The 23,724-nt window shown below is 33.7% G+C and overlaps 3 protein-coding genes across 4 annotated transcripts; 1 reads left to right on the top strand and 2 right to left on the bottom strand.

Moving 5' to 3' along the window:
• Nucleotides 1–33: 33 nt before the first annotated feature.
• Nucleotides 34–1,620, top strand: LOC120423626 (probable mitochondrial glutathione transporter SLC25A40). The gene is made up of 2 exons (XM_039587497.2): nucleotides 34–385; nucleotides 453–1,620. The coding sequence occupies exons 1-2, from the start codon at nucleotides 262–264 to the stop codon at nucleotides 1,484–1,486; spliced, it is 1,158 nt and encodes a 385-aa protein (XP_039443431.1). The 5' UTR covers nucleotides 34–261; the 3' UTR covers nucleotides 1,487–1,620.
• On the bottom strand, nucleotides 1,560–11,410 carry LOC120423462 (uncharacterized). The gene is made up of 5 exons (XM_052709332.1): nucleotides 11,232–11,410; nucleotides 10,346–11,174; nucleotides 9,828–10,286; nucleotides 9,587–9,772; nucleotides 1,560–1,704 (listed from the first exon to the last, which is right to left on the bottom strand). Exons 1-5 carry the CDS (start codon nucleotides 11,330–11,332, stop codon nucleotides 1,618–1,620), a joined length of 1,662 nt encoding a protein of 553 aa, XP_052565292.1. The 5' UTR covers nucleotides 11,333–11,410; the 3' UTR covers nucleotides 1,560–1,617.
• A 6,027-nt stretch (nucleotides 11,411–17,437) lies between these two features.
• Nucleotides 17,438–19,390, bottom strand: LOC120423923 (mannose-1-phosphate guanyltransferase beta). 2 transcript variants are annotated; one of them, XM_039587908.2, is made up of 2 exons: nucleotides 19,201–19,390; nucleotides 17,438–19,073 (listed from the first exon to the last, which is right to left on the bottom strand). In XM_039587908.2, exon 2 carries the CDS (start codon nucleotides 18,884–18,886, stop codon nucleotides 17,786–17,788), a length of 1,101 nt encoding a protein of 366 aa, XP_039443842.1. In that variant the 5' UTR covers nucleotides 18,887–19,073; nucleotides 19,201–19,390; the 3' UTR covers nucleotides 17,438–17,785. The 2 variants fall into 2 exon arrangements, with proteins under 2 accessions (XP_039443842.1, XP_039443850.1); XM_039587916.2 differs by having other exon boundaries at nucleotides 19,274–19,297.
• Between the last annotated feature and the right edge of the window lie 4,334 nt (nucleotides 19,391–23,724).

Here is a 23,724-nt window from a genome sequence, read left to right as displayed (position 1 = left end):
TCGATGCAATCGATTATCACCCCCTTTCTGTTTTGCTCCGATCTTTTGGTGCACCTGCTTTCTCGCGCACTATCAGTCCCAGTTGCCAGGCCGCAGTTATCACCTGTGTCCGCGAGGAATCTGATATCGGAACGGTTCCAGCAGTCTGCATGTTTACACCGCGATGACTGGCGACTTTTGACAACAAGTGTGTGGTGACCCTCGTGAGTAGAACGTTTTGCTTCCGGGTTGTTCTTGTTTTGAAGTGAAAGGTGCAAGACGATGGCCGAGGCTCGCGCCGTTCCGGTGGCACCCGGTCTGGACATGGACGACAGCCGGTTCCGCATCCGGCCGTACCAGCAGATTCTGTCGTCGTGCAGCGGAGCGCTGGTCACGTCGTTGTTCAGTAAGTTAAAAGGGTTGCTGCGATCAGCTGGATGAGATCGGGTTGTGAAATCTTTTTCGTCTTTCAGTGACCCCGCTGGATGTGGTGAAGACGCGCCTCCAGACGCAGCAAAAGCTGATGCTTTCGAACAAGTGCTACCTGTACTGCAACGGTCTGATGGATCACCTGTGTCCGTGCGGGCCCAACGGAGCCTTCGCCAAGCCCAAGTTGCACTTTAACGGCACCATCGACGCGTTCATGAAGATCAGCCACTACGAGGGCGTCCGGTCGCTGTGGTCCGGCCTCGGGCCGACGCTGGTGCTGGCCCTGCCCACCACGGTCATCTACTTTGTGGCGTACGAGCAGTTCCGGCTGTGGTTGAAGGAGTTTTACCAGAAGCGAACCAACAAAACCAGTCAACAGCAGGAACTTCCCCTCTGGATTCCGCTGGTGGCCGGCGGATCGGCCCGCGTGATGGCCGTCACGATCGTGAATCCCCTGGAGCTGATCCGCACCAAAATGCAGTCGGAGAAGCTGAGCTACACCGAGGTCGGGCGGGGCTTCAAGAGCATGCTCAAGATGCAGGGCGTGCTCGGGCTGTGGAACGGCTTCTTCCCGACGATCCTGCGCGACGTTCCGTTCAGTGCCATCTACTGGACCACGTACGAGACGCTCAAGAAGCGCAGCAACGTGACGCAACCGACGTTCGGGTTCAGCTTTGCGGCCGGCGCCATCAGCGGGAGCGTGGCCGCGTTCGTGACGGTTCCGTTCGACGTCGTCAAAACGCACCAGCAGATTGAGTTCGGGGAAAAGTTCATGTACGCGGAGAACGGTGACCGGAAGGCGCCACCCACCAAGAGTGCCGGCACGTTCGAGACCATACGCAACATCTACGTGCGCCGCGGCATCAAGGGACTGTTTGCGGGACTCACGCCTCGGCTGGCCAAGGTCGCGCCCGCCTGCGCCATCATGATCGCGTCGTTCGAGTACGGCAAGAACTTTTTCTACAACTACAACGTGAACCGCTTCCTGGACATGCGGGAGAAGGAACTGGGAGGGAAGGTTGGCCCAATGGCGACGCCGCCGACCGCCGCGCAGACCCAAAAACACGTCAACTACTGACCAGGGAGCGAGAATCTGCTTTTTATTTTATCTTTAGTTGTTTTCCAGTGATGTTCTAGTCCAACTAGAAAAGCGCGTCAAATTCGATTTGATTTTATTGGATGAAAATAAACCTCGTAGATTGTAGATCGTTACGATGGCGCGTTCTGCCCTGCATCCGAACCGCCTTGCTGGACCAACAGTTGCAACCGAGAACCGTCCAGGCGGCACATGTCGTCCTGAAAAAGAGTTCGAAATTCTTTTGTGGTGATTATTGCATTCGATCGTAATTTCTCGACTTGCGATCGTAATTTGTCGATAGTAGACTGAGATAGTAATCTCTAGATCTACATAGGTACCATTGACAAATAACGACTGACAATAGAGAAAATCTTAATGTGTTTTAAAAAATTCAAAAATTGAAAAAGTAATCAATAAATTCAAAAACTTTAAAAACTAAAAAAATTAACTTTTGAAAATTTCAATAAGATCAAAAATGCAATTTTTGAATTTTTAAGATTTTAATTTTTTTTTAGGTTTTTTAATTTTTTTGAAATTTTCTAAAATTTTTGAAGAATTTGAAATTTTTAAAATTTTTGAAGATTTTGAAATTTTTAAAAATTTTGAAATTTTTTAAATTTTAGAAATTAATAAAAAAATAAATTCTTGAAATTTTTAAAAAATATTGAAGATTTTAAATTTTTTTAAATCTATAAAAAAATAAAATTCAAAAAAATTTAAATTTTTTAAGATTTTTTAAAAATTTGAATTTAAAAAAAATTACAATTTTTAATTTTTTAAAAAAAATTTGAATTTAAAAAAATTAAAAAAAGTTCTAAAAGTTTTAAAAAATTTCAAGAAGTTTGAAAATTTTAAAAAATTCAAATATATAATGCATATTTTTTATATTTCGAAAAAAGTATGTATCAATGACGAAAGAAGATCTGCTATATTTAGAGCAGGGTTATCAGGTCGTCCCGCCCGTGTGGCTCAATCGGACCGCGCACTGGACTCACAATCCAGAGGTTGCCGGTTCGAATCCCGCGGCGGGCGCTCTAAAATTCTTTGTGTAAATATGGGTATTTGGCGCCGTCGCTCCGTGCCATACTTTCATACACTTAGGAGCCCAGGGCAGCGAAGTCCTTGTAGATGAAAAGGAAGACACTTGTGGTTGATACTAGCAATTAGGTTTTACAGCGTGACGTCACGAGCGCACACGCACACACATTTTTACTTAGACACACGTGCAAAAAATGTAAACAGTGCAGCCGAACTGTCAAATTTCTAACCTAAAAATCGAGTCGGCGTAAAACCTAATGGTGGCCGACAGCTATAAAGTCAACTTCGTTCAAAAGAAACACAAAACTAATAATATTCGTCCTGTATCATTTTTAACCAATTTACATATTTTTTATATTTTCAAAATATTTATAATAAAATATTTTTGTTAATCTGTTCTTGACTTTTTATTCAATTCCCAAAAAACAAATTAAAATTAAGATTTTTTTAGAATTTTTTTAAATTTTTGTAATTTTTGAATTTTTTTGAATTTTTAAAAAATTTTACGCGTTTTAAACTGTTTGAAATTTGCAATTCGCAATTTTCAGTGTAAGAACGGGCCTTGACCGATCTTATGCACCAGGTTCCCGACGAACACGCACTGCCCTTACACCTACATCTCACCCTTACTCTGAGTCAGTACGAGCAGCACGCTAGAACACGCTTTGAGTGTTCGTGCCAGGCATGCACACCTTCTTTTCCGGTTACGCATTTTAACTCGGCCGGGGGTGGTACATTACGTAGGGTTTGATGTAAGTATAAGCGCCTAACCATTTATAGTGTGCCTATCAACGTTCATTAAAGCAAAAACTGTTTTATTTTTAGTTTGAATTCAAAAACTAGTTGTTATTTTACTGTGTATTGTTTTCTCCTTTTTTTTATTGTTTTCTCCTTAAATCTTCCCTATTGTTGAGTCGTGTTTATCTGTTGCTATTTCTTCTGTCGCGGTGTTTTGTTACAATGTTTTGAACCTAAGCATGTTATTCAAAAGTTTACCAAAAGTACAATAATGTTATGTGTGCGACATTGATCATTCAATATATTGAGTAAGGACTTAAACCTTACTTGTTTGAAGAAAAGGACGTAGATTAAAACAATAGACAATAAAGGAAAGCATACTACATAAAGTTCGATACTGAAGAAATAATTGTATGTTGAAGGAAAGAAGAGTAAAAGCTGTATGAAGTAGATTAAAAATATAGGAAATAATTTATGATAGAAGCTATGTGATAAAAGATAAATAATATCATATAAGCTTAGATAGCATTAATGACAACTTTAGGAGCCGATTGGGGATGTTAGGGAAAACACATAGCAGTTAAAACTGGCAAATAGAGTAGAGGAGACTTGACAGATAAGTGAAACAGGACTAAAGTAGTTGGAGATAAGAAGAAGAGATACTCCGAGTTGCGATGTTCTAGGTACATCCACAACAGTTCGTTCAACATGCTGTGAATCAAAACAATACCTTCTACAATCACAAATTACTTCCCTTTCCCACATTGCCGCTTTTTTTTTTTTTTTCATAAAATTATTTTTATTAGGTCCTTTTCGGTACTGGGACCTGGTTAGGACCGAGTCGGCTTTTGTAATTACATTTGACTTAATAATTACAGAGGATCTTGTGTGTAAATGTTAGTGGGAGGGGAGCCGATTACCCGCGGCCTACTCGGGGTTAGTAGGGAAGGGATTGATGTTAAAGACAAGGCGTGGGAAGGGAAGGGGGATTGTGTAGGGGTCTTGGTTGGCTCTGCTGGCCTTTGCGTTTTGTCCTCAGCCGCAACTCGGTGTCCAGCTGCTGGGGCGATCTTGCTTTGCTTCCGGTGCAACCAGAAACGACGGCTTTGTGTGAAGGCGAGTTATACTAACTAGAGGAAAACTAACTGAAGGGAAACTAACTGGAAGAAAACTAAATAGATATTTTGGAATCTGAGAGGAACTGAACAATGCCGCTTTATTATGTAGTCCATGCTCTGCAAAGAAAGAGATGTTAGTAAAATATAAACACTATAAAATAACGATACAGTTACTTTCGGGAACCTGAGTGACATCAGGGTTTCTAATGTTGTTGCTGTTGTCTCCAGTGTGATAATATCACTCCGAAGTGGTTGTCGTGGTGCAATCGTTCTCCAACCGTAGGCCCAGACACGACATGAAAATGGAAACAAACAAAAACAAACACAAAACAAAAAGATGCATTAGTAAATGAAAATAAGAGAAACAAAGGATCATGCAATCAAAATAAAATGGTGGATAGTAAACAGAAGCCGAATTAGAAAATCAGTCGAATTAGAAAATCAGAAATAGAAGATAGATTGTAGCTGAAAGTGGAAAGAAGAGAAACCCCGTATTGCGATGTATCAGGTACATCCACAACAGTTAAATCAACATGCTGTGAATCAAAACAATACCGTCTACAATCTTCCCTTCCCACATTGCGCATCCCTTTCTTTTGGCCGTCTCGACTCTGACCCTCGCTGGTCAAAGGTTTACGAGCCGTTTCCACATGCCACCAGCAAGGTCACGTGTTGTCATCATGATGACGAAACCAAGCCAACGTGAAGGTAAGAAAATGGGTAACTTGCAAGGAACCAGAGCAGCTGTTTTGACCAAGATCAACTAACAGCACTACGGATGTAGTTCCGCTCCTTCCAGGATGTTCCTCACCGGGTGTCAACCGAAAAGGTATCATTTCACCCTTGGCCTGCAGAGAATCAAGAGTTAATAAAATCAAAACCAAATGGTATACAGAAGAATTAGTGGTGAAGTGCGAATCAGTAGAGCAAAATAAAAATAGGAGATAGATGGTAGCTGAGAAAGATGAGAAGAGAAACCCCGTTGTGCGATGTTTCAGGTACATCCACAGCAGTTGACTCAACATACTGCGAATCAAAACAATACCGTCTACAATCACAAATTACTTCCCTTTCCCACATTGTCGCGCCCCTTTCTTTTAGCCGTCTCGACTCTGACCCGCAGTGGTCAAAGGTTTACGATCCGTTTCCACAGGCCACCAGCTAGGTCATCATGAAAACCAAGCCAACGTGGAGGTAAGAAAATAGGACACTCGCAAGGAACCAGAGCTATACTGTTCTGATCAAGATAATTCGGATGATCTAACAGAACTACGGATGTAGTTAGTTACGCTCCTTCCAGGATGTTCCTTACGTGGACGTCAACCGAAGAGCACGCAACAAGGTCAGTGCCATTGCATGCTCTTAGGTATCAATCCTTGGCCTGCTTAAACTGTTTGAAATTAAAAAGAAATTGATTTAGATTTTTTGTTAATTTTGTAATATTTTTTAACAGTAAAAAAATGAACTATTTTGTTATATTCCGTTTAAATAATAAATATTGAAAAAAAATGTATTACAAATTACGATCGTAATTTCTCGATCCACGATCGAGATTTCTCAACAGTAAATTACGATCGTAATTGGGACCTAAAATAAAGCTTATTTTTCTGAGTACAATGACCCTTTGTACGACCACAAAGAGTTTAAAATGGATTTTAAAATCAATTTTGAAAAATTAACCTCGCGGTCCTTCTTGACAGAAAAGCTCCTACTTGACAGCTCGTTCCAAGGGGACCATGCAGGGCTGCGGAGTCGGGTCATATTTCAAACGACTCCGACTCCGACTCCGACTCCGGCTTTCTCAGAATAGCCGACTCCGACTCCGACTCCGGCTCCGGCTTTCAACAAATGGTTGGCTCCGACTCCGACTCCGACTCCGGCCTACCAACTCTAGCCGACTCCGACTCCGACTCCGACTCCAGCTTTCAACAAATGGTTGGCTCCGACTCCGACTCCGACTCCACATATTTTTAAATGTTTCAAAAGTTAGTCAACTATTATCAGTTAATTATTTTTAAAACATTGATAAATAAGATTAAATACTCTCTAAGCGCCATGTTTTTCTCAAGAAAAATAAGTTCGAATCACAAAACGAAAAAAAAGTTTCTAGGTTAAAAGTTTTATACGTTATGGAAACAGATATCAAAAAATATCTTCAGTTTTAGAGGCATTTTGAGAAGAACAGTTTTGTAAGTAAATTTGGATTTATTTGCTTAACCTAAAATTTGCAAATAATGTATTCAAAGCTAATAAATTTAAATATTAAATTGTTATTTTTGAATGAATAATTAAAAGAAACCTGGCCTTAATGATCTATTGAATATTAAAATTCAATTTGCTCTTTTTCAAGCTGACATTTATAAGAAGCACAGTGACAGGCACCTTGTTTTTTAAATGACAATTTTTAACGAAACATTTTTTTTGTTTTTGTTTTTTAAGACGTACATGGACATCACGCCATGGCAGAAGGAGATTATTATTGCAAATCAATGTATCTGAACAATTTCCTCGTGGAAAGGACGTTTCCTTTTCAAATATCTGTGACAAGGAAAATATTTTACCCTGGAATTTTTTAATTTATTTTAATTTTAAAAATTAATATACATTAAAAAGGAGTCGCACGATACTTCGTGAATCTTCACCTAAAACGAAGCTTTATGAATGATCTTGCGCCTCCATCAAAATATATGAAAAAACTTAAAATATAATAAAAAACAAATATCCACAAGTAAAATATTTTCTAGGTCACAAGTATTTCATTTTTTTAAGGTACATTGATTTGCATTGATAATCACCTTCCGTCATATTGGCGTGGGACATACAGTATGAGAAAATTCTTACGGGTTGATAATATTTTGATTTCGTTTTTTTTTTAATAATATTTGAAAAATAAATTAAAATCCTACATTTTCTTCTATACATTTTTTTATTAGTTCATTTTTGTACTGAAGTCTTGAGATTTGTTCAACGATGATTTGCAACGATATCAAAATAGTTTACCTAAAATCAACATCAACATTCAATGATTATTTCAAATTAGTTGCAACTTCTTTTGATATTTTTTGTTAGTTTTAATTATTTTATTTGTTACAAAAGTTAGTCAGTGACTCTTTTTCGATTTCCAAAAACAGTAATTAGGGGAGAGTGGGGAGACTTGATCCCCGGGGACACTTGATCCCAAGCCTGTATCTCGTCAGCATGTGGGTAAAACAATTAGCTTTGTTCTAGAAAGTTGCGCGAAATTAACTAAAACTCTCTGTAGAAAACGAAGAAAAAAATTAAACAATGTTTAGATTGAGTTACACACATTTTTGTAAAACGAGCTGCAAAAAACTTCCAAGAGATCTTTTTTTCTTTGTTTTGATATGTATAGAAAACACTCAAAAATTATTCCCAAAAAAAATTTTATACATGAATTGTTTGATAAACTTATCAACTCCAAAACCCTTACCATTTGATGTTGAATTTATCGTCATACTATTTTTACAATCAATTGTTTAAAAAAGTGCGTTTAAGGAGACATGATCCCTGCATTTTTACAGTCACTGGAATCAGCCTCAAGATTAATTAATTGGGCTGGGTTTTCATACATAGTTTCCTTTAGTATAGTTGTACATAACTTACTGCAGTTTGAACTTTTTTTCAAAAGTTTTGTAAACCAAAATTTCCAGCTTTTGTAAACATGTTTAATTTTGGTCTAAAAAATAATATTTTAAGTTTTTAAATATTTTACATACTAAACTTGTTATATTTTGAACACAAACGTACAGGTTTTATGTGAAATTGCTGTAACTTATAGAAAATTAAAAGTTTGGATGAATAAGAAACATTTTGCTTAAGATTTCTTCAAAATGTTGAAAGGGGGATCAAGTTACCCCTAACATTTTTAAAATGCCGGTTTAAAATATTTTTTAAAACGCTTGGCATGATTCGAAGAGTTCATCTGAGGAAATACCCTTATTAGCCAAACATAGATGAATGTTTAAGCTTTCAATTCATGCAAAAAGTTTATAGTTTTGTGAGACATTGACAGAGTTATGTGCGATACAAAAAAAGGGGATCAAGTCTCCCCACTCTCCCCTACTATTTTCAATCTTTTTAAGTACCTCGTAATTTTTTTCCTAAAAAATGATTTAATTTAAATCCTCCAAGACATTCTCTATCGGGGTAAAAGATGACTGTGTGTGTTCTTTTTTCAGAAAGAACTGGATGAAATTTGGTCATATTTGAAACAATTAGATATGTCTGACTACATAACCAATATTTTTTATATTTTTTTAAATTATGATACTACATATTTGGGTAAGAGGTTATCATTTAGTGATTATAGTGAAATAACACAATTAGAGCTTTCCAATCACAATAAAAAGTTTCAAAAACATAATGGCATCGATTTATCAGAAAAAAAATATACGACGTAAAAAACAATTAAAAACATAAGAAGTTTTGTTAATTATGCTGTTATATAGTAAATACTGAACAATAAAAAAAAAACATATTTTTTGTTGAATTTAAGATAACTCCGACTCCGACTCCGACTCCGGGTTATCAGAAATCTTCGGCTCCGACTCCGACTCCGACTCCAGCTCTTAAAATTTAGCCGACTCCGGCTCCGACTCCGACTCCAGCTGTTCGAGTTTTGACGACTCCGACTCCGACTCCGACTCCAGGTCCCCAAAAAGACCCGACTCCACCGACTCCGGCTCCGGCTCCGACTCCGACTCCACAGCCCTGCATAGTTGATCCATCGAAAAAATGTTGTCTTGTCAATATTTTTTTTTGCATTAAAATGAAAAAAAGTGATCACAAATGGTTTTTAATCGTGTTTTTTACCGTTGTACATAAAAATTTACATAGGGCTTTAGTACCCAATTCCCAAAAAAAAAATTGTTTGAAAAAATAAGATTTTTGAGATTTTCTTTTATTTTTTTGGTTTTTTTTTAATTTTTGAAATTTTTTTAAATTTGAAAAAAAATTGCGTTTGAAACTGTTTGAAGTTGAAAAGAAATTGATTTAGATTTAAATAATAAATATATAAAAAAAAATGTATTACAAATTACGATCGTAATTTTTCGATGGTAGATCGAGATTTATCGATGGTAAATCTTACTATCGAGATATTTCGATCGTGAGTCGAAAAATTACGATCGAACGCAATCACCACGATTAACCCTGATGCAAACTTATGTTGCGAAACAAGACTTACAACGTACGCATCCGGAAAGCCAGCGTTGACGAGCGCCTCGCGGACGTACTGCCGCCAGCGGACGTACATGAAGGTGGCGTGGAACGCGTCCAGATCGAGTCGGGAGACGAGTGCCGGCGTCTCGCTGGAGGAGGTATCCACCGCTGTCATGATCGTGGCGGCCAATGTCTCCGAGATCATTTGCTCCTGGAAAAAGGAAAGTTGTTTAGCAAAGATGACGACATCGCGCGAATTTTGTAACCTTGATCATGAACTGAACGGTCACGTAGTCCAGCAACTTCCAGCGGTTTTTGTCCTCGTCGGCAAACGCTCTAATCGCCGTCATGTCCTCGAAATCCAGAATAAACTTCAAGCAGGCCAAGGTTGTCTCCGTAACGGAATCGTCTTTGCCCTCCCTTTCGAAATCAAAGTCGGGAAACTCAACGTCGATCATCTCGTGCTTAAACTTGTCCTCGTGCGATCGTTTGATGAAAATCCTTCGCTGCACCGCTTCTTCCGTAGGAGCACCGCTTCGCTTCAGCACAACTCCGGCCAACCGACCGTAGAAACGGACAAACAGCTGGTAAAAGTCCACGCTGCGCTCCGTCCAGTAACGGTAATCGTTCAGCATGACCGTGATGATCGACGTCCGGTTGTGGGTGATGTCGTACGCGAAGCTCGTTAGGCGTTCGTCCGTTTGTTCCGAAGGTGTGATTTGATTCTGGAATGAATTTTAGGGGTTAATTTTTTAGCTAAATTGCTAGATCCGGATTCGCTCACCACATCGTACAATTCACAGGCCAGCTTAAGCTGTTCCCACGTTGTACCAGTTCGCGCAAACAGTTTTCTGACGACATCTTTGTACTGCTCCTCTCGAACGACTTCCGGAAGTTTCTTGACAACTGCATGTGTTTTATGAACATCTTCGCTCGCTGCATGGCTGCCAACGTAGGACCCCGGAAGCAAGGCCACCATGAGCAGACGCTTCTCCTTGGACTGCAGGCCCATCTCGTCCCAGACTTTACCCGAGTCCAGCTCGGTCACCATCATTGTTTCGGCATTAAACTCCGGCAAGTACCACAGTTTAAGCTCTCGAGAGTCTGCCGTCAACAGAACCGAACTGGATTTGCCCAGCACGGCCAGCGTTTCCGGATGGTCAACGACGTATCGCGCCATTTCCATCAAACGCGAATTCTCCAAACCGTGAACAACATCCCCATACTGCTTGGCCGTCGAAACAATCGAATCGAACAGGATCCGGTCCGTTGGAATGTGTCGAAAGCCTTTCAAACCCTCTCTATAATCTCCATCCCGTTCCAACAGTGCATCGATCAGCGCCATGTCCCGCCCGTAACGCTCATCCTTGCGGCAAGTCCAATACGCGCTAAACTGTGCCTCGTGCAAGTCACGGTTGTCGGGACCGTCTACGAAAAACACCAACCGGCACTGCCGGCTTTGTAGGAATCGGAACACGGATTCGAAAGACTCCACCTGGCCCAAATTGGGCCCGCAAACGTCCCGGTAGCGGGTTTCATTGCGATCTCCAAATTGAATCTGATCAATGTGCATCAGATCGACGAGAATCAGCGGAGTTTTGTCCGGATTATTGCTGTAGACAAATTAAGGAAGAGCTTTATTTTAAATTTGCAACACGATATATTCTTACCGGCAAAACTCCTCAATACTTTTTGCTATCGGCACCCTTTTCGTGTGTACCTTCTTCCGCAGTAGAAGAACGGTGAAATTGTGGGGAGGTCTCTGTGCCATCTTGTCGACTATCGACTTATTCAAATCAAATTCAAAATCGCGATTTCGGTATACCGGTATACACTTTTAGAAATCTGTTCGTGATAACTGCGTTTGGCCAAGTAAACAACGAATTTTCATTTGTCAATGACAGCCGTCACAAAAAGGCCTTTTCACTGAGACAGTGCGAAGCACGAGGTTCCTGTCTAGGCTACAAGAGCAGTTCTCTAGGATTTCGGTCATTCGATTTTTTTTGTATTTTTTAATCCGACTGAAACTTTTTTGGTGCCTTCGGTATGCCCAAAGAAGCCATTTTGCATCATTAGTTTGTCCATATAATTTTCCATACAAATTTGGCAGATGTCCATACAAAAATGATGTATGAAAATTCAAAAATCTGTATCTTTTGAAGGATTTTTTTGATCGATTTGGTGTCTTCGGCAAAGTTGTAGGTATGGATATGGACTACACTGGAAAAAAATAATACACGGTAAAAAAAATTGGTGATTTTTTTATTTAACTTTTTATAGCTTAAACTTGATTTACAAAAAAACACTATTTTTATTTTTTTTTATTTTTTGATATGTTTTAGAGGACATAAAATGCCAACTTTTCAGAAATTTCCAGGTTGTGCAAAAAATAATTGACCGAGTTATGAATTTTTTAATCAATACTGATTTTTTCAAAAAATCGAAATTTTGGTCGTAAAAATTTTTCAACTTCATTTTTCGATGTAAAATCAAATTTGCAATCAAAAAGTACTTAAGTGAAATTTTGATAAAGTGCACCGTTTTCAAGTTATAGCCATATATAAGTGACTTTTTTGAAAATAGTCGCAGTTTTTCATTTTTTAAAATTAGTGCACATGTTTGCCCACTTTTGAAAAAAATATTTTTGAAAAGCTGAGAAAATTCTCTATATTTTGCTTCTTCGGACTTTGTTGAAACGACCTTTAGTTGCTGAGATATTGCAATGCAAAGGTTTGAAAACAGGAAAATTGATGTTTTCTAAGTCTCACCCAAACAACCCACCATTTTCTAATGTCGATATCTCAGCAACTAATGGTCCGATTTACAATGTTAAAATATGAAACATTCGTGAAATTTTCCGATCTTTTCGAAAAACATATTTTCAAAAATTTTAAATCAAGACTAACATATCAAAAGGGCGTAATATTGAATGTTTGGTCCTTTTGAAATGTTAGTCTTGATTTGAAAATTTTGAAAATATTTTTTTCGAAAAGATCGAAAAATTTCACAAATGTTTCATATATTAACATTGATAATCGGACCATTAGTTGCTGAGATATTGACGATAGAAAATGGTGGGTTGTTTGGGTGAGACTTAGAAAACATCAATTTTCCTGTTTTTAAACCTTTGCATGGCAATTTCTCAGCAACTAAGGGTCGTATCAACAAAGTCCGAAGAAGCAAAATATAGAGAATTTTCTCAGCTTTTCAAAAATATTTTTTTCAAAACTGGGCAAACATGTGCACTAATTTAAAAAAATGAAAAACTGCGACTATTTTCAAAAAAGTCACTTATATATGGCTATAACTTGAAAACGGTGCACTTTATCAAAATTTCACTAAAGTACTTTTTGATTGCAAATTTGATTTTACATCGAAAAATGAAGTTGAAAAATTTTTACGACCAAAATTTCGATTTTTTTAAAAAATCAGTATTGTTTAAAAAATTCATAACTCGGTCAATGATTTTTTGCACAACCTGGAAATTTCTGAAAAGTTGGCATTTTATGTCCTCTAAAACATATCAAAAAATAAAAAAAATTAAAAATAGTGTTTTTTTGTAAATCAAGTTTTAGTGATAAAAAGTTAAATAAAAAAATCACCAAATTTTTTTTACCGTGTATTATTTTTTTCCAGTGTAGTCCATATCCATACCTACAACTTTGCCCAAGACACCAAATCGATCAAAAAATTCCTTCAAAAGATACAGATTTTTGAATTTTCATACATCATTTTTGTATGGACATCTGCCAAATTTGTATGGAAAATTATATGGACAAACTAATGATGCAAAATGGCTTCTTTGGGCATACCGAAGGCACCAAAAAAGTTTCAGTCGGATTAAAAAATACAAAAATTAAAATTGAAGAAAAAAGACCGATTTCGTAGAGAATTGCTCACAAGAAAGCTTCGCTGGATGCTCATAATCTACTGAGGCATCTGATTTGTGCGGTTGCCTACTTGCAGGCGATTTTGAAACATTTTAGATGTTAATTCGCGCGATGCTTGTTTGCAATATATTTTGATGAGAAAAAAACCAAATGATTTGGATTTGCATTTTTGAATGTGACTGATAATTACCAACGTTTAAATAATTTTGGTTAACACTGTATTAGTATATCAGAGTAAGGAAATTTTAAAATTAAAATGTTAAAACCTAAAAAAATAAAAGTCTAAGATATTTTTTTTCTATTATTGTTTATTTTTTTTATTTTATATTAATGAAATTGAAAAATCGAACAAAAATAAAATTAACAAATTGCAAAATTCAAAATTAGTGCACAGAGATCTCTGTGATTAGAGCAACACACGCCTTATCGAAAGAAACATTGGAAAGTGATAAAAACTAAAGACAATATTTTGACAAATTTAAAAAAATAAGATTTTTTACACTTTTATAATTTTCTAAATTAATAAAAAAATAAGATCTTTAAATTTTTATTTTTTTTATTTATAAATTTTGAAATTATTGTAAATGGCTAAATGCATTATTCTAGTTTTTGAATTGTTTATTTTTTCAATTTAATAAATATTTTTTTTGTTTATTATTATTTTTAAGTTTTTTTTAAATATCTAAATCTAAATTATTCGCTCTACAGCATTGCCTTGGCGTTCTCGATTGCGAGATTCCTACTCGAAACTAGGTGTCCGAAGGCTCGATTGTTGAGGCAATTGCAAACCTCTGTTTACACCTTAGCTTCCATCCACCCCGGGATTCGAACTGACGCCGTTTGGATTGTGAGTCCAACTGCCTACCAGTGACTCCACCGAGGCAGGACCCAGGGAGACGACTCCTACACCTACAAGTTGATTTGTGAGACTTATGAATTTATTTATAATTATTTATTTGTTTATTTTTGAAATATTGATTTTTTGATTTGATTTTGCTTTTTATAAGATTTTATTTATATTTAAAAAAATTGCTTTATTTATTGAATTGTTTATTTTTGGAATTTTATTTAACTTTGTGATTTTCTTGATTTTTTATATATATTTTATTAATTTTTGGAAATATTTTAAATCTTTGCTGAAATTACTACATTTTTAAAAAAGTTGAAATTTTATGTTTTTTAAACATATTTGTTATTTTGATATTTATTAAGTCTCAAAAATTAAATTTACAAGCCATGGTTTCAATATAAAATGAAAAAGTGTTTTAAAATGCATTATACACCTGTCCAGTTTCAATCATTAGTTTCCAAAATATCTAAGTATTGATGAAAATTTTATTTTTTGCATTGGAAAAAAATCAAACTATATTTTTAATCCAGCCCAAACATGCTAAATATGATTGTCAACGCAAAAAAAAAGCATTTTAGATTGTTTGCTGTTGATTTAACTTTTATTTTCATCAACACGAGAAAGGGGCGCATAAGTAACTTGACAGGCAGAAATATTATGCAAATTCCGTGCCAACAAGTAACTTTTCCACAAAATTCGAAATGTAAAATATAGCTGGCCTTTCCGGCTAACTGCTAACACTGCGGATTTTGTTAAAAAGTTACCTGTTGGCTCGAAATTAGCATAATATTTCTGCCTGTCAAAATGCTTATGCGCCCTTTTCAAATGTTGCTCCAGATTTGCAACGGCCTCATTTTTTTTATTCTTTTGAATAAGACATCAATTATTCAATTTTTTTTGAAAATCATCAAATTAGGAAAAATTATTTTAATCCTTAATTTTTTTTTAAATTTCAATATACAAATTGATTTTTAATATTTTAAAATCCCTTATTTTTTTTAAGTTTTTAAATTTTGTATTTTGTCGATGGTAGATCGAGAACCGTCGATGGTAGATTGAAATGTTATTATCGAGAAAACTCGATCACCACGAAATGGTGATTCTGTTTTTTATTCAAAATATGTACCTAATATTTTAAAAAAATAAAAAAACAAATAGAAAAGCCATAATAATTATCAATATTTTTTTTTACAAAAAAACAAGAAATTTTAAACATACAAATTTAAAAATAGAATGTTAAAATTTTCAAATAATTCTGAAAATTCCAAAAACTATTTATTTTTAAGTTGTACAATATTCAAAGCAAAGAATTTAAAAATTTGAACATTCAGAGAATAAAAAATTCGAAAATACATTTTTCGAAAAAAAAAAGTTAATCATTTAGAAATTTCCAAATTATAGTTAAAAATTCTAAAATTCGTAAACCTGAACATTAAAATTTCTTAAATTTAGAAAATATAAAATTAAAAAATTTCGAAACATCCCATATTTTAAAACGAGACTATTTTTTTTTTTTTTTTTTTTGGGAGGGTGGTCCAGCCGCACATCGTTGATGTTGAAACCTCTAAACTGGGCCCTCGTCCTGTCACGTCCGTCAGTAGTCTTGTCGTACATTACAACTAGAATCAGATCTGCCAATGAATTAGTACACTTCGACCAAATAAACACTGACGCTGTATGGATCTGACTCTAGAATAAATGCACAGTTGAGTGTTATTCATAAGTCCAAAATGTTCAATTATTCATTTAAGTCCAAATATTCATTTGCTTACTACTTTGGATTGAAAATCTAAACTTTAATCTAAAAACCTCTAAACTTAATGTTCAAAAGTAAACGTTCCTTTAACTGTTGTAGTACTACTTCTATCAAAAACAATAAAAATTTATGAACTGATATACAAATAGGATAGAAATCGCGATTTGAAAAAGAAATGACCATTTACGTCAAAAGATCCGTAGTTCCTCGATTCGCAACAATGGTCGATACAACCATAATCCGAAAACCGTTAGTTCAACAGATCAACGAATTTTGTCCGATATCATTACATTATTGATTGATCGAGACTCTATGGACAATTTGACATAAAAGAATGCCTAGTATTCTACATCTATCAAAGTTTATTGACAGCATTACTCTAACTTAACAATTGCAACTAAATTTATCATCAAATAGATTTAGAAAAGATACAGATTTATTTTAAATGCTAGTGCTAAGCAACAAATCAATTGTACTTTCCTGAAGTCCCACCTAAATCCCACATTGTGATAGTGAAAAAGTCACAGAAGCAGCGGTGTCTTGTGCAATTGTGATATTTTCACTATCGGAGAACTACCTAGTTCACGAAGACAGCTTATCGGTCAACGCTTAAGCCCTGGGGCTGCGACAAAGCGAGTTCTCGTAGCATGAAGTGGTGTCCATAGTGCTTATAAAAAATAATGTATACCCAAATTTCAACTAATGCACTAGGATCAAATCATGCCCCTTGACTTTACAAGGCCCAGGGATATTTTAAAACGAGACTATTCAAAATAAAATAAAAATTAATTCAGCAATTTAAAAAAAAAACAAAATTTGGAAATCAAGTGATTTAACAAATTTAAACGCTGTTCGTACTCGATTTGTCAAAGTCCTCGTCCTAAATTATAGAACTTGAAGAATTTAGGAAATTAAAATTTTTATAATTTTTGGTTAAAATTTTTGATTTTAAGATCTCTTTTTTTTTAATTTTATATTATTTGAATTTTTATTTTTTTTAAGATGCAAACAAAAAAAATTACAAGATAACATTGAAACGAGCTGTCGTATACAATTTGAATTGAATTCCGTTTCAGAGTTCGGATGGAGTTGACTGGGAGTAAGATACTTTCTGTTGAGAAAGGTCGCAAAGTAAATTTGTCAAAATTCAATTCCTTCAAAAATTTATATATATTTTTCAAAATCAATTTTAACCCTTTTTTGGTCATAAATGGGTCATTATCTTGGGAAATTCAGCAATTCGTTGCTTCTGTGCTCTTTAAACTAGATGGGAAAACCAGCAAGCTTAGTACAAGAGAGTACAGAGGCATCGAATTGAGGCTTCAGGGATCCAATTGGGTAATAAAAGGACGTGTGATACCATTCAGTACGATTTAAAACTCGAAACAGACTTCATTGGCATTGTTTATTCGTAGGTTTGGAATGCAAACAATATAATAAATTTTTAGAAAATAATAAAATCATCCAATTAAAAACATCTGAATATTCTCTTCAAAAGAACTACTTCTTTAAAAATGCATTTCTCGTGGCAATGATTGACCTCCTACTCTTTCTCTCTCTATCTGCATCATTGTCTAAAATACACTTGTCTACACATATATCTTACCAATTTCAATAAGAAGGATTACGCGGTTCTTGGGGGGTTCATTAGCGCGCTCTCGATGATCGCCATCAATCAGCGTGACCTTTTCCGCGCGCGCAATCCAAATCAAAAAGGTGAAGGCCTTCCTACATGATGATCTGCGGCTCGGGCACGCTCAGCGCTATACTCTTGTGGGGCAGCACCTGGCCGCCGTTGATGTAGATCTCGTCCTGCACGATGACGTCCTCGCCGAGTACGGTCGTTCCCTCCAATCTCACCCAGCGGCCAACCATGCAGCGCCACCCGATGATGCAGCTGTCGAGCCACGAGTGCGACTTGATGACGGCGCCCCGCAGGATCGTACACCGCTTGATGCACACCCCGTCCTCGATGACCACGTCCGGACCGATGGTTACGTTCGGTCCTATCCGACAGCCGGCGCCGATTTTCGCGGTTGGATCGATCAGCACGTTGCCGACGTGGCCGGCGGGGCCCGCGTACAGCAGCTCTGGTTGACGCTGTCGCAGCGAATTCAGGTACAGGCACATTCCGGTCAGGAAATCCCGCGGCTGGCCAATGTCCATCCAGAAGCCGTTCAGCTCGAACGCGTACAGCTCCTGCTCGCCGGACATGATGGGGAACACTTCCTTCTCGATCGAGGTGGGCTTCAGCTGGATCCGGGACAGCACGGACGGGTTCAGGATGTACATTCCGGCGTTGATCTTATTGCTTACAAACTCCTGAGGTTTCTCGATAAAACTCTTGATGCGGCCATCGTCGTGGTACAACACCACACCGTACTTGGACGGTTCCTCGACTTTGGTCACCACAATGGTGCCCTCCCGACCGTGCTTCCGGTGAAACTGCTCCAGCTCCTTAAATGGAAAGTCGCAAATCACGTCCGAATTCAGCACGAAAAACGGTTCCGTACTCTCGGCCAGAATCTCTTTGGCCAACGCAAGCGGACCAGCCGTCCCCAGCGGTTCCGTTTCGTGCGAAAAGATCAACTTGACCCCGAGTCGCTCAACCTTCTGCCGCAGCTCGGCCTCCATCTGTTCCGCCCGGTACGACACGGCCAAAATCACCTGACCAACACCTGCCTCAACCAGCGCCTCAATCTGGTGCAGCAAAATCGGTTTATTTGCAAACTCCACCAGCGGCTTGGGCGTGCTCAGCGTCAGTGGCCGCAACCGGGTCCCGTAACCGCCGACCAGAATCAACGCCCGCATCTTTCCGACAGCTCCCATCTCCACACTTCCAGATGATGCAACTGCTGATGATGATGCTGTCCAAAAACTGACACGTATCCCGCGCGAAGATGCTCTTATCGGCTTCGAATTTGAATGCTCACTGCTGGCAGCGCAAGTCCCGTGAATCGACTGAGTGGGGGGCCGGTTCTTGTTTACTTCCAGCGAGGCAAACAGGTTTCAGCTCCTACACGTCATTAGAAAAAAAACTTATCAGACACATCCAAGTAGGCACAAACACAAAGGGAGAACGAAAAAAAAAAGCTTCAAAGTGATAATGAATCACCGGTTCAAATCCGTTTTCAAACTTTTACCTTCTGTTTGTCACCGCGATCAAAATGTTACAATCCGAACACCTTAATTTATCCACCGACTAGATTTCCGTACCTGAGCAAAACTAAAATTTACTTTAGTGATAACGCAAACAGAAATTTTCTGCTGATTAGCTCCAACGAGAAAAAGTCCAACGCCGAAGTGAACAACGTACACAAACATTGCATTGGTGCTTTCGGGCGTCAGATCTGTCAAAATCGTTCTTGGCTCGCACGCGGGCAGTTGAGGGTTAAAAAGTTTTCATTTGAATCGAACGTCACATCAGAAGGACGGAAAAAAAGAATGACGAAATGTTAGGCAAAGTTGGGTAATCTTGAGTACATTTAAATTTAACTATTTTTTTTTTTTGAGTCAAATTTTAGGTCAGATAACAACATTTATCCAGGTTTTTAAACGAAAATGGCGTTCGAATGGTGAACGCCCGAAATGTCAAAATCACGCAGTGGTACCAACATTACGAAAAAAGTGTTCCATGGCATGACAGCCACATTTTTTTTCTAATGTTGGTGCTACTGCGCGATTTTGACATTTCGGACGTTCAACATTCGAACGCCATCTTCGCTTAAAAACCTGGATAAAAAACAACAACAAAAAATAAGATTCGATTATCCGAAGATTCCACTATCTGAAAGGAAAATTTTGACGAGGTTTAAAAATCTTCTTCACTAAATTATAAAATTATAAAATTATTAAATTATTAAATTATTAAATTATTAAATTATTAAATTATAAAATTATAAAATTATAAAATTATAAAATTATAAAATTATAAAATTATAAAATTATAAAATTATAAAATTATAAAATTATAAAATTATAAAATTATAAAATTATAAAATTATAAAATTATAAAATTATAAAATTATAAAATTATAAAATTATAAAATTATAAAATTATAAAATTATAAAATTATAAAATTATAAAATTATAAAATTATAAAATTATAAAATTATAAAATTATAAAATTATAAAATTATAAAATTATAAAATTATAAAATTATAAAATTATAAAATTATAAAATTATAAAATTATAAAATTATAAAATTATAAAATTATAAAATTATAAAATTATAAAACTATAAAATTATAAAATTATAAAATTATAAAATTATAAAATTATAAAATTATAAAATTATAAAATTATAAAATTATAAAATTATAAAATTATAAAATTATAAAATTATAAAATTATAAAACTATAAAATTATAAAATTATAAAATTATAAAATTATAAAATTATAAAATTATAAAATTATAAAATTATAAAATTATAAAATTATAAAATTATAAAATTATAAAATTATAAAATTATAAAATTATAAAATTATAAAATTATAAAATTATAAAATTATAAAATTATAAAATTATAAAAATTTAAAATTTTAAAATTATAAAATTATAAAATTATAAAATTATAAAATTATAAAATTATAAAATTATAAAATTATAAAATTATAAAATTATAAAAATTTAAAATTATAAAATTATAAAATTATAAAATTATAAAATTATAAAATTATAAAATTATAAAATTATAAAATTATAAAATTATAAAATTATAAAATTATAAAATTATAAAATTATAAAATTATAAAATTATAAAATTATAAAATTATAAAATTATAAAATTATAAAATTATAAAATTATAAAATTATAAAATTATAAAATTATAAAATTATAAAATTATAAAATTATAAAATTATAAAATTATAAAATTATAAAATTATAAAATTATAAAATTATAAAATTATAAAATTATAAAATTATAAAATTATAAAATTATAAAATTATAAAATTATAAAATTATAAAATTATAAAATTATAAAATTATAAAATTATAAAATTATAAAATTATAAAATTATAAAATTATAAAATTATAAAATTATAAAATTATAAAATTATAAAATTATAAAATTATAAAATTATAAAATTATAAAATTATAAAATTATAAAATTATAAAATTATAAAATTATAAAATTATAAAATTATAAAATTATAAAATTATAAAATTATAAAATTATAAAATTATAAAATTATAAAATTATAAAACTATAAAATTATAAAATTATAAAATTATAAAATTATAAAATTATAAAATTATAAAATTATAAAATTATAAAATTATAAAATTATAAAATTATAAAATTATAAAATTATAAAATTATAAAATTATAAAATTATAAAATTATAAAATTATAAAATTATAAAATTATAAAATTATAAAATTATAAAATTATAAAATTATAAAATTATAAAATTATAAAATTATAAAATTATAAAATTATAAAATTATAAAATTATAAAATTATAAAATTATAAAATTATAAAATTATAAAATTATAAAATTATAAAATTATAAAATTATAAAATTATAAAATTATAAAATTATAAAATTATAAAATTATAAAATTATAAAATTATAAAATTATAAAAATTTAAAATTTTAAAATTATAAAATTATAAAATTATAAAATTATAAAATTATAAAATTATAAAATTATAAAATTATAAAATTATAAAATTATAAAATTATAAAATTATAAAATTATAAAATTATAAAATTATAAAATTATAAAATTATAAAATTATAAAATTATAAAATTATAAAATTATAAAATTATAAAATTATAAAATTATAAAATTATAAAATTATAAAATTATAAAATTATAAAATTATAAAATTATAAAATTATAAAATTATAAAATTATAAAATTATAAAATTATAAAATTATAAAATTATAAAATTATAAAATTATAAAATTATAAAATTATAAAATTATAAAATTATAAAATTATAAAATTATAAAATTATAAAATTATAAAATTATAAAATTATAAAATTATAAAATTATAAAATTATAAAATTATAAAATTATAAAATTATAAAATTATAAAATTATAAAATTATAAAATTATAAAATTATAAAATTATAAAATTATAAAATTATAAAATTATAAAATTATAAAATTATAAAATTATAAAATTATAAAATTATAAAATTATAAAATTATAAAATTATAAAATTATAAAATTATAAAATTATAAAATTATAAAATTATAAAATTATAAAATTATTACTGTTTATAATTAGAGTTCTGTGCGGAAGTTGTTGTCTTCTTGTTCCAAAATTGTCAAACATACGGACCCAACCCTGCAACAACCTGATTGTATCAAAAAGTAGAAGACAGTATTATTGCGGGCGTTAATAATTAGAGTTCACGCGCGGTGATACGACCGCAAGATAATGGTCGCATGACAGCCGCATGACAACCGCAGAACAAATTTTTGGCTGTTGTCAAAGGTTGCCTTGAGTTTTCAGCTGACTTTTTGGAAAATATTCAAAACAAACCAAGCTGACAGCCAAATCAACGCAGAATTTCAGTTCAACTTGCTGATTTTTACACTGCGGTAGTTAGGCGGCAATAATCTTCTGTCACTCACAGCGATGGAGAAACGTGATTTTATCTCGCAATAAGCAATACATGAGGGGAAGAATAAAAAAATCATAGTTCCCGTAGTTTTGAAGATACTAAAATGTCTGTGACAAAAATCTTGGTGCAAAAGCTCTGGTTGATTTCTTAAATACATACTTTAAAAATGCTAAAATTATATATATATCCAGGTTTTTAAGCGAAGATGGCGTTACGAATGGTGCACGCCCGAAATGTCAAAATCGCGCAGTGGTACCAACATTAGAAAAAAAGTGTGGCTGTCATGCCATGGCACACTTTTTTTTGTAATGTTGGTACCACTGCGTGATTTTGACATTTCGGGCGTGCACCATTCGTAACGCCATCTTCGCTTAAAAACCTGGATATATTTGGCAATTCTGAGATGCAAAAATATACTCAAATTAAAATTTTCCAGAATTTAGAGTTAAAAAAATATTTATTGCACCCTCGATTGCACCTTAAAAAAACCACACACAAAGAAAAAATACTCTAAATTTAAAAAGATCGTTCGTTGGATTAAAAGCTCGCGTTTGTGAATATTCGTAGAAAGTTCAAACTTTTTAATTTAAAAGTTCAAAAGTTGTTGATACTACCATGCATTTCAGGAACAAAATCGTTGTATAGGTAAAAGTTTTTTACTTTTAATATAAGAAAAAACTTTTTATGGCAAGAATAAATAACACTTAACATTACAGTGATGATTTTCGAAACATGTGATGGATTTTATTTCAATATTTTAATATTAAAACAGTTGCTTCCGAGGTTGCTTCCGTTTTTTTGTATTCAACGCATCTGCTTATGGTAGGCTAACTTCCGCGTCCAAGCTGAACCGATTCTTACGGTACGCCACCGGTCACGTCCGAAGGCCCCTTGCTGAGCAGGTTACGGATGGACGTTTCGTTGGGCAGCAACATCGCGGCCTTCATTTTGGAGCGCGACAGCGTTGTAGATAACAGGGTGGTCTCGTTGCCGGCCATCATCAGGGCAGGCTTGGAGGAATTGGCCATTGGTTGTTGATTCGGGAAGGGAAGTCGACGTTTTCCGGC

Source organism: Culex pipiens, chromosome 3 (genome assembly GCF_016801865.2).
Source record: "Culex pipiens pallens isolate TS chromosome 3, TS_CPP_V2, whole genome shotgun sequence".
In the NCBI taxonomy this organism is placed as follows: Eukaryota; Metazoa; Arthropoda; class Insecta; order Diptera; family Culicidae; genus Culex; species Culex pipiens.
The sequence above is the reverse complement of the archived record's forward strand: the minus strand, read 5'-3'. Positions and strand labels throughout refer to the sequence as shown.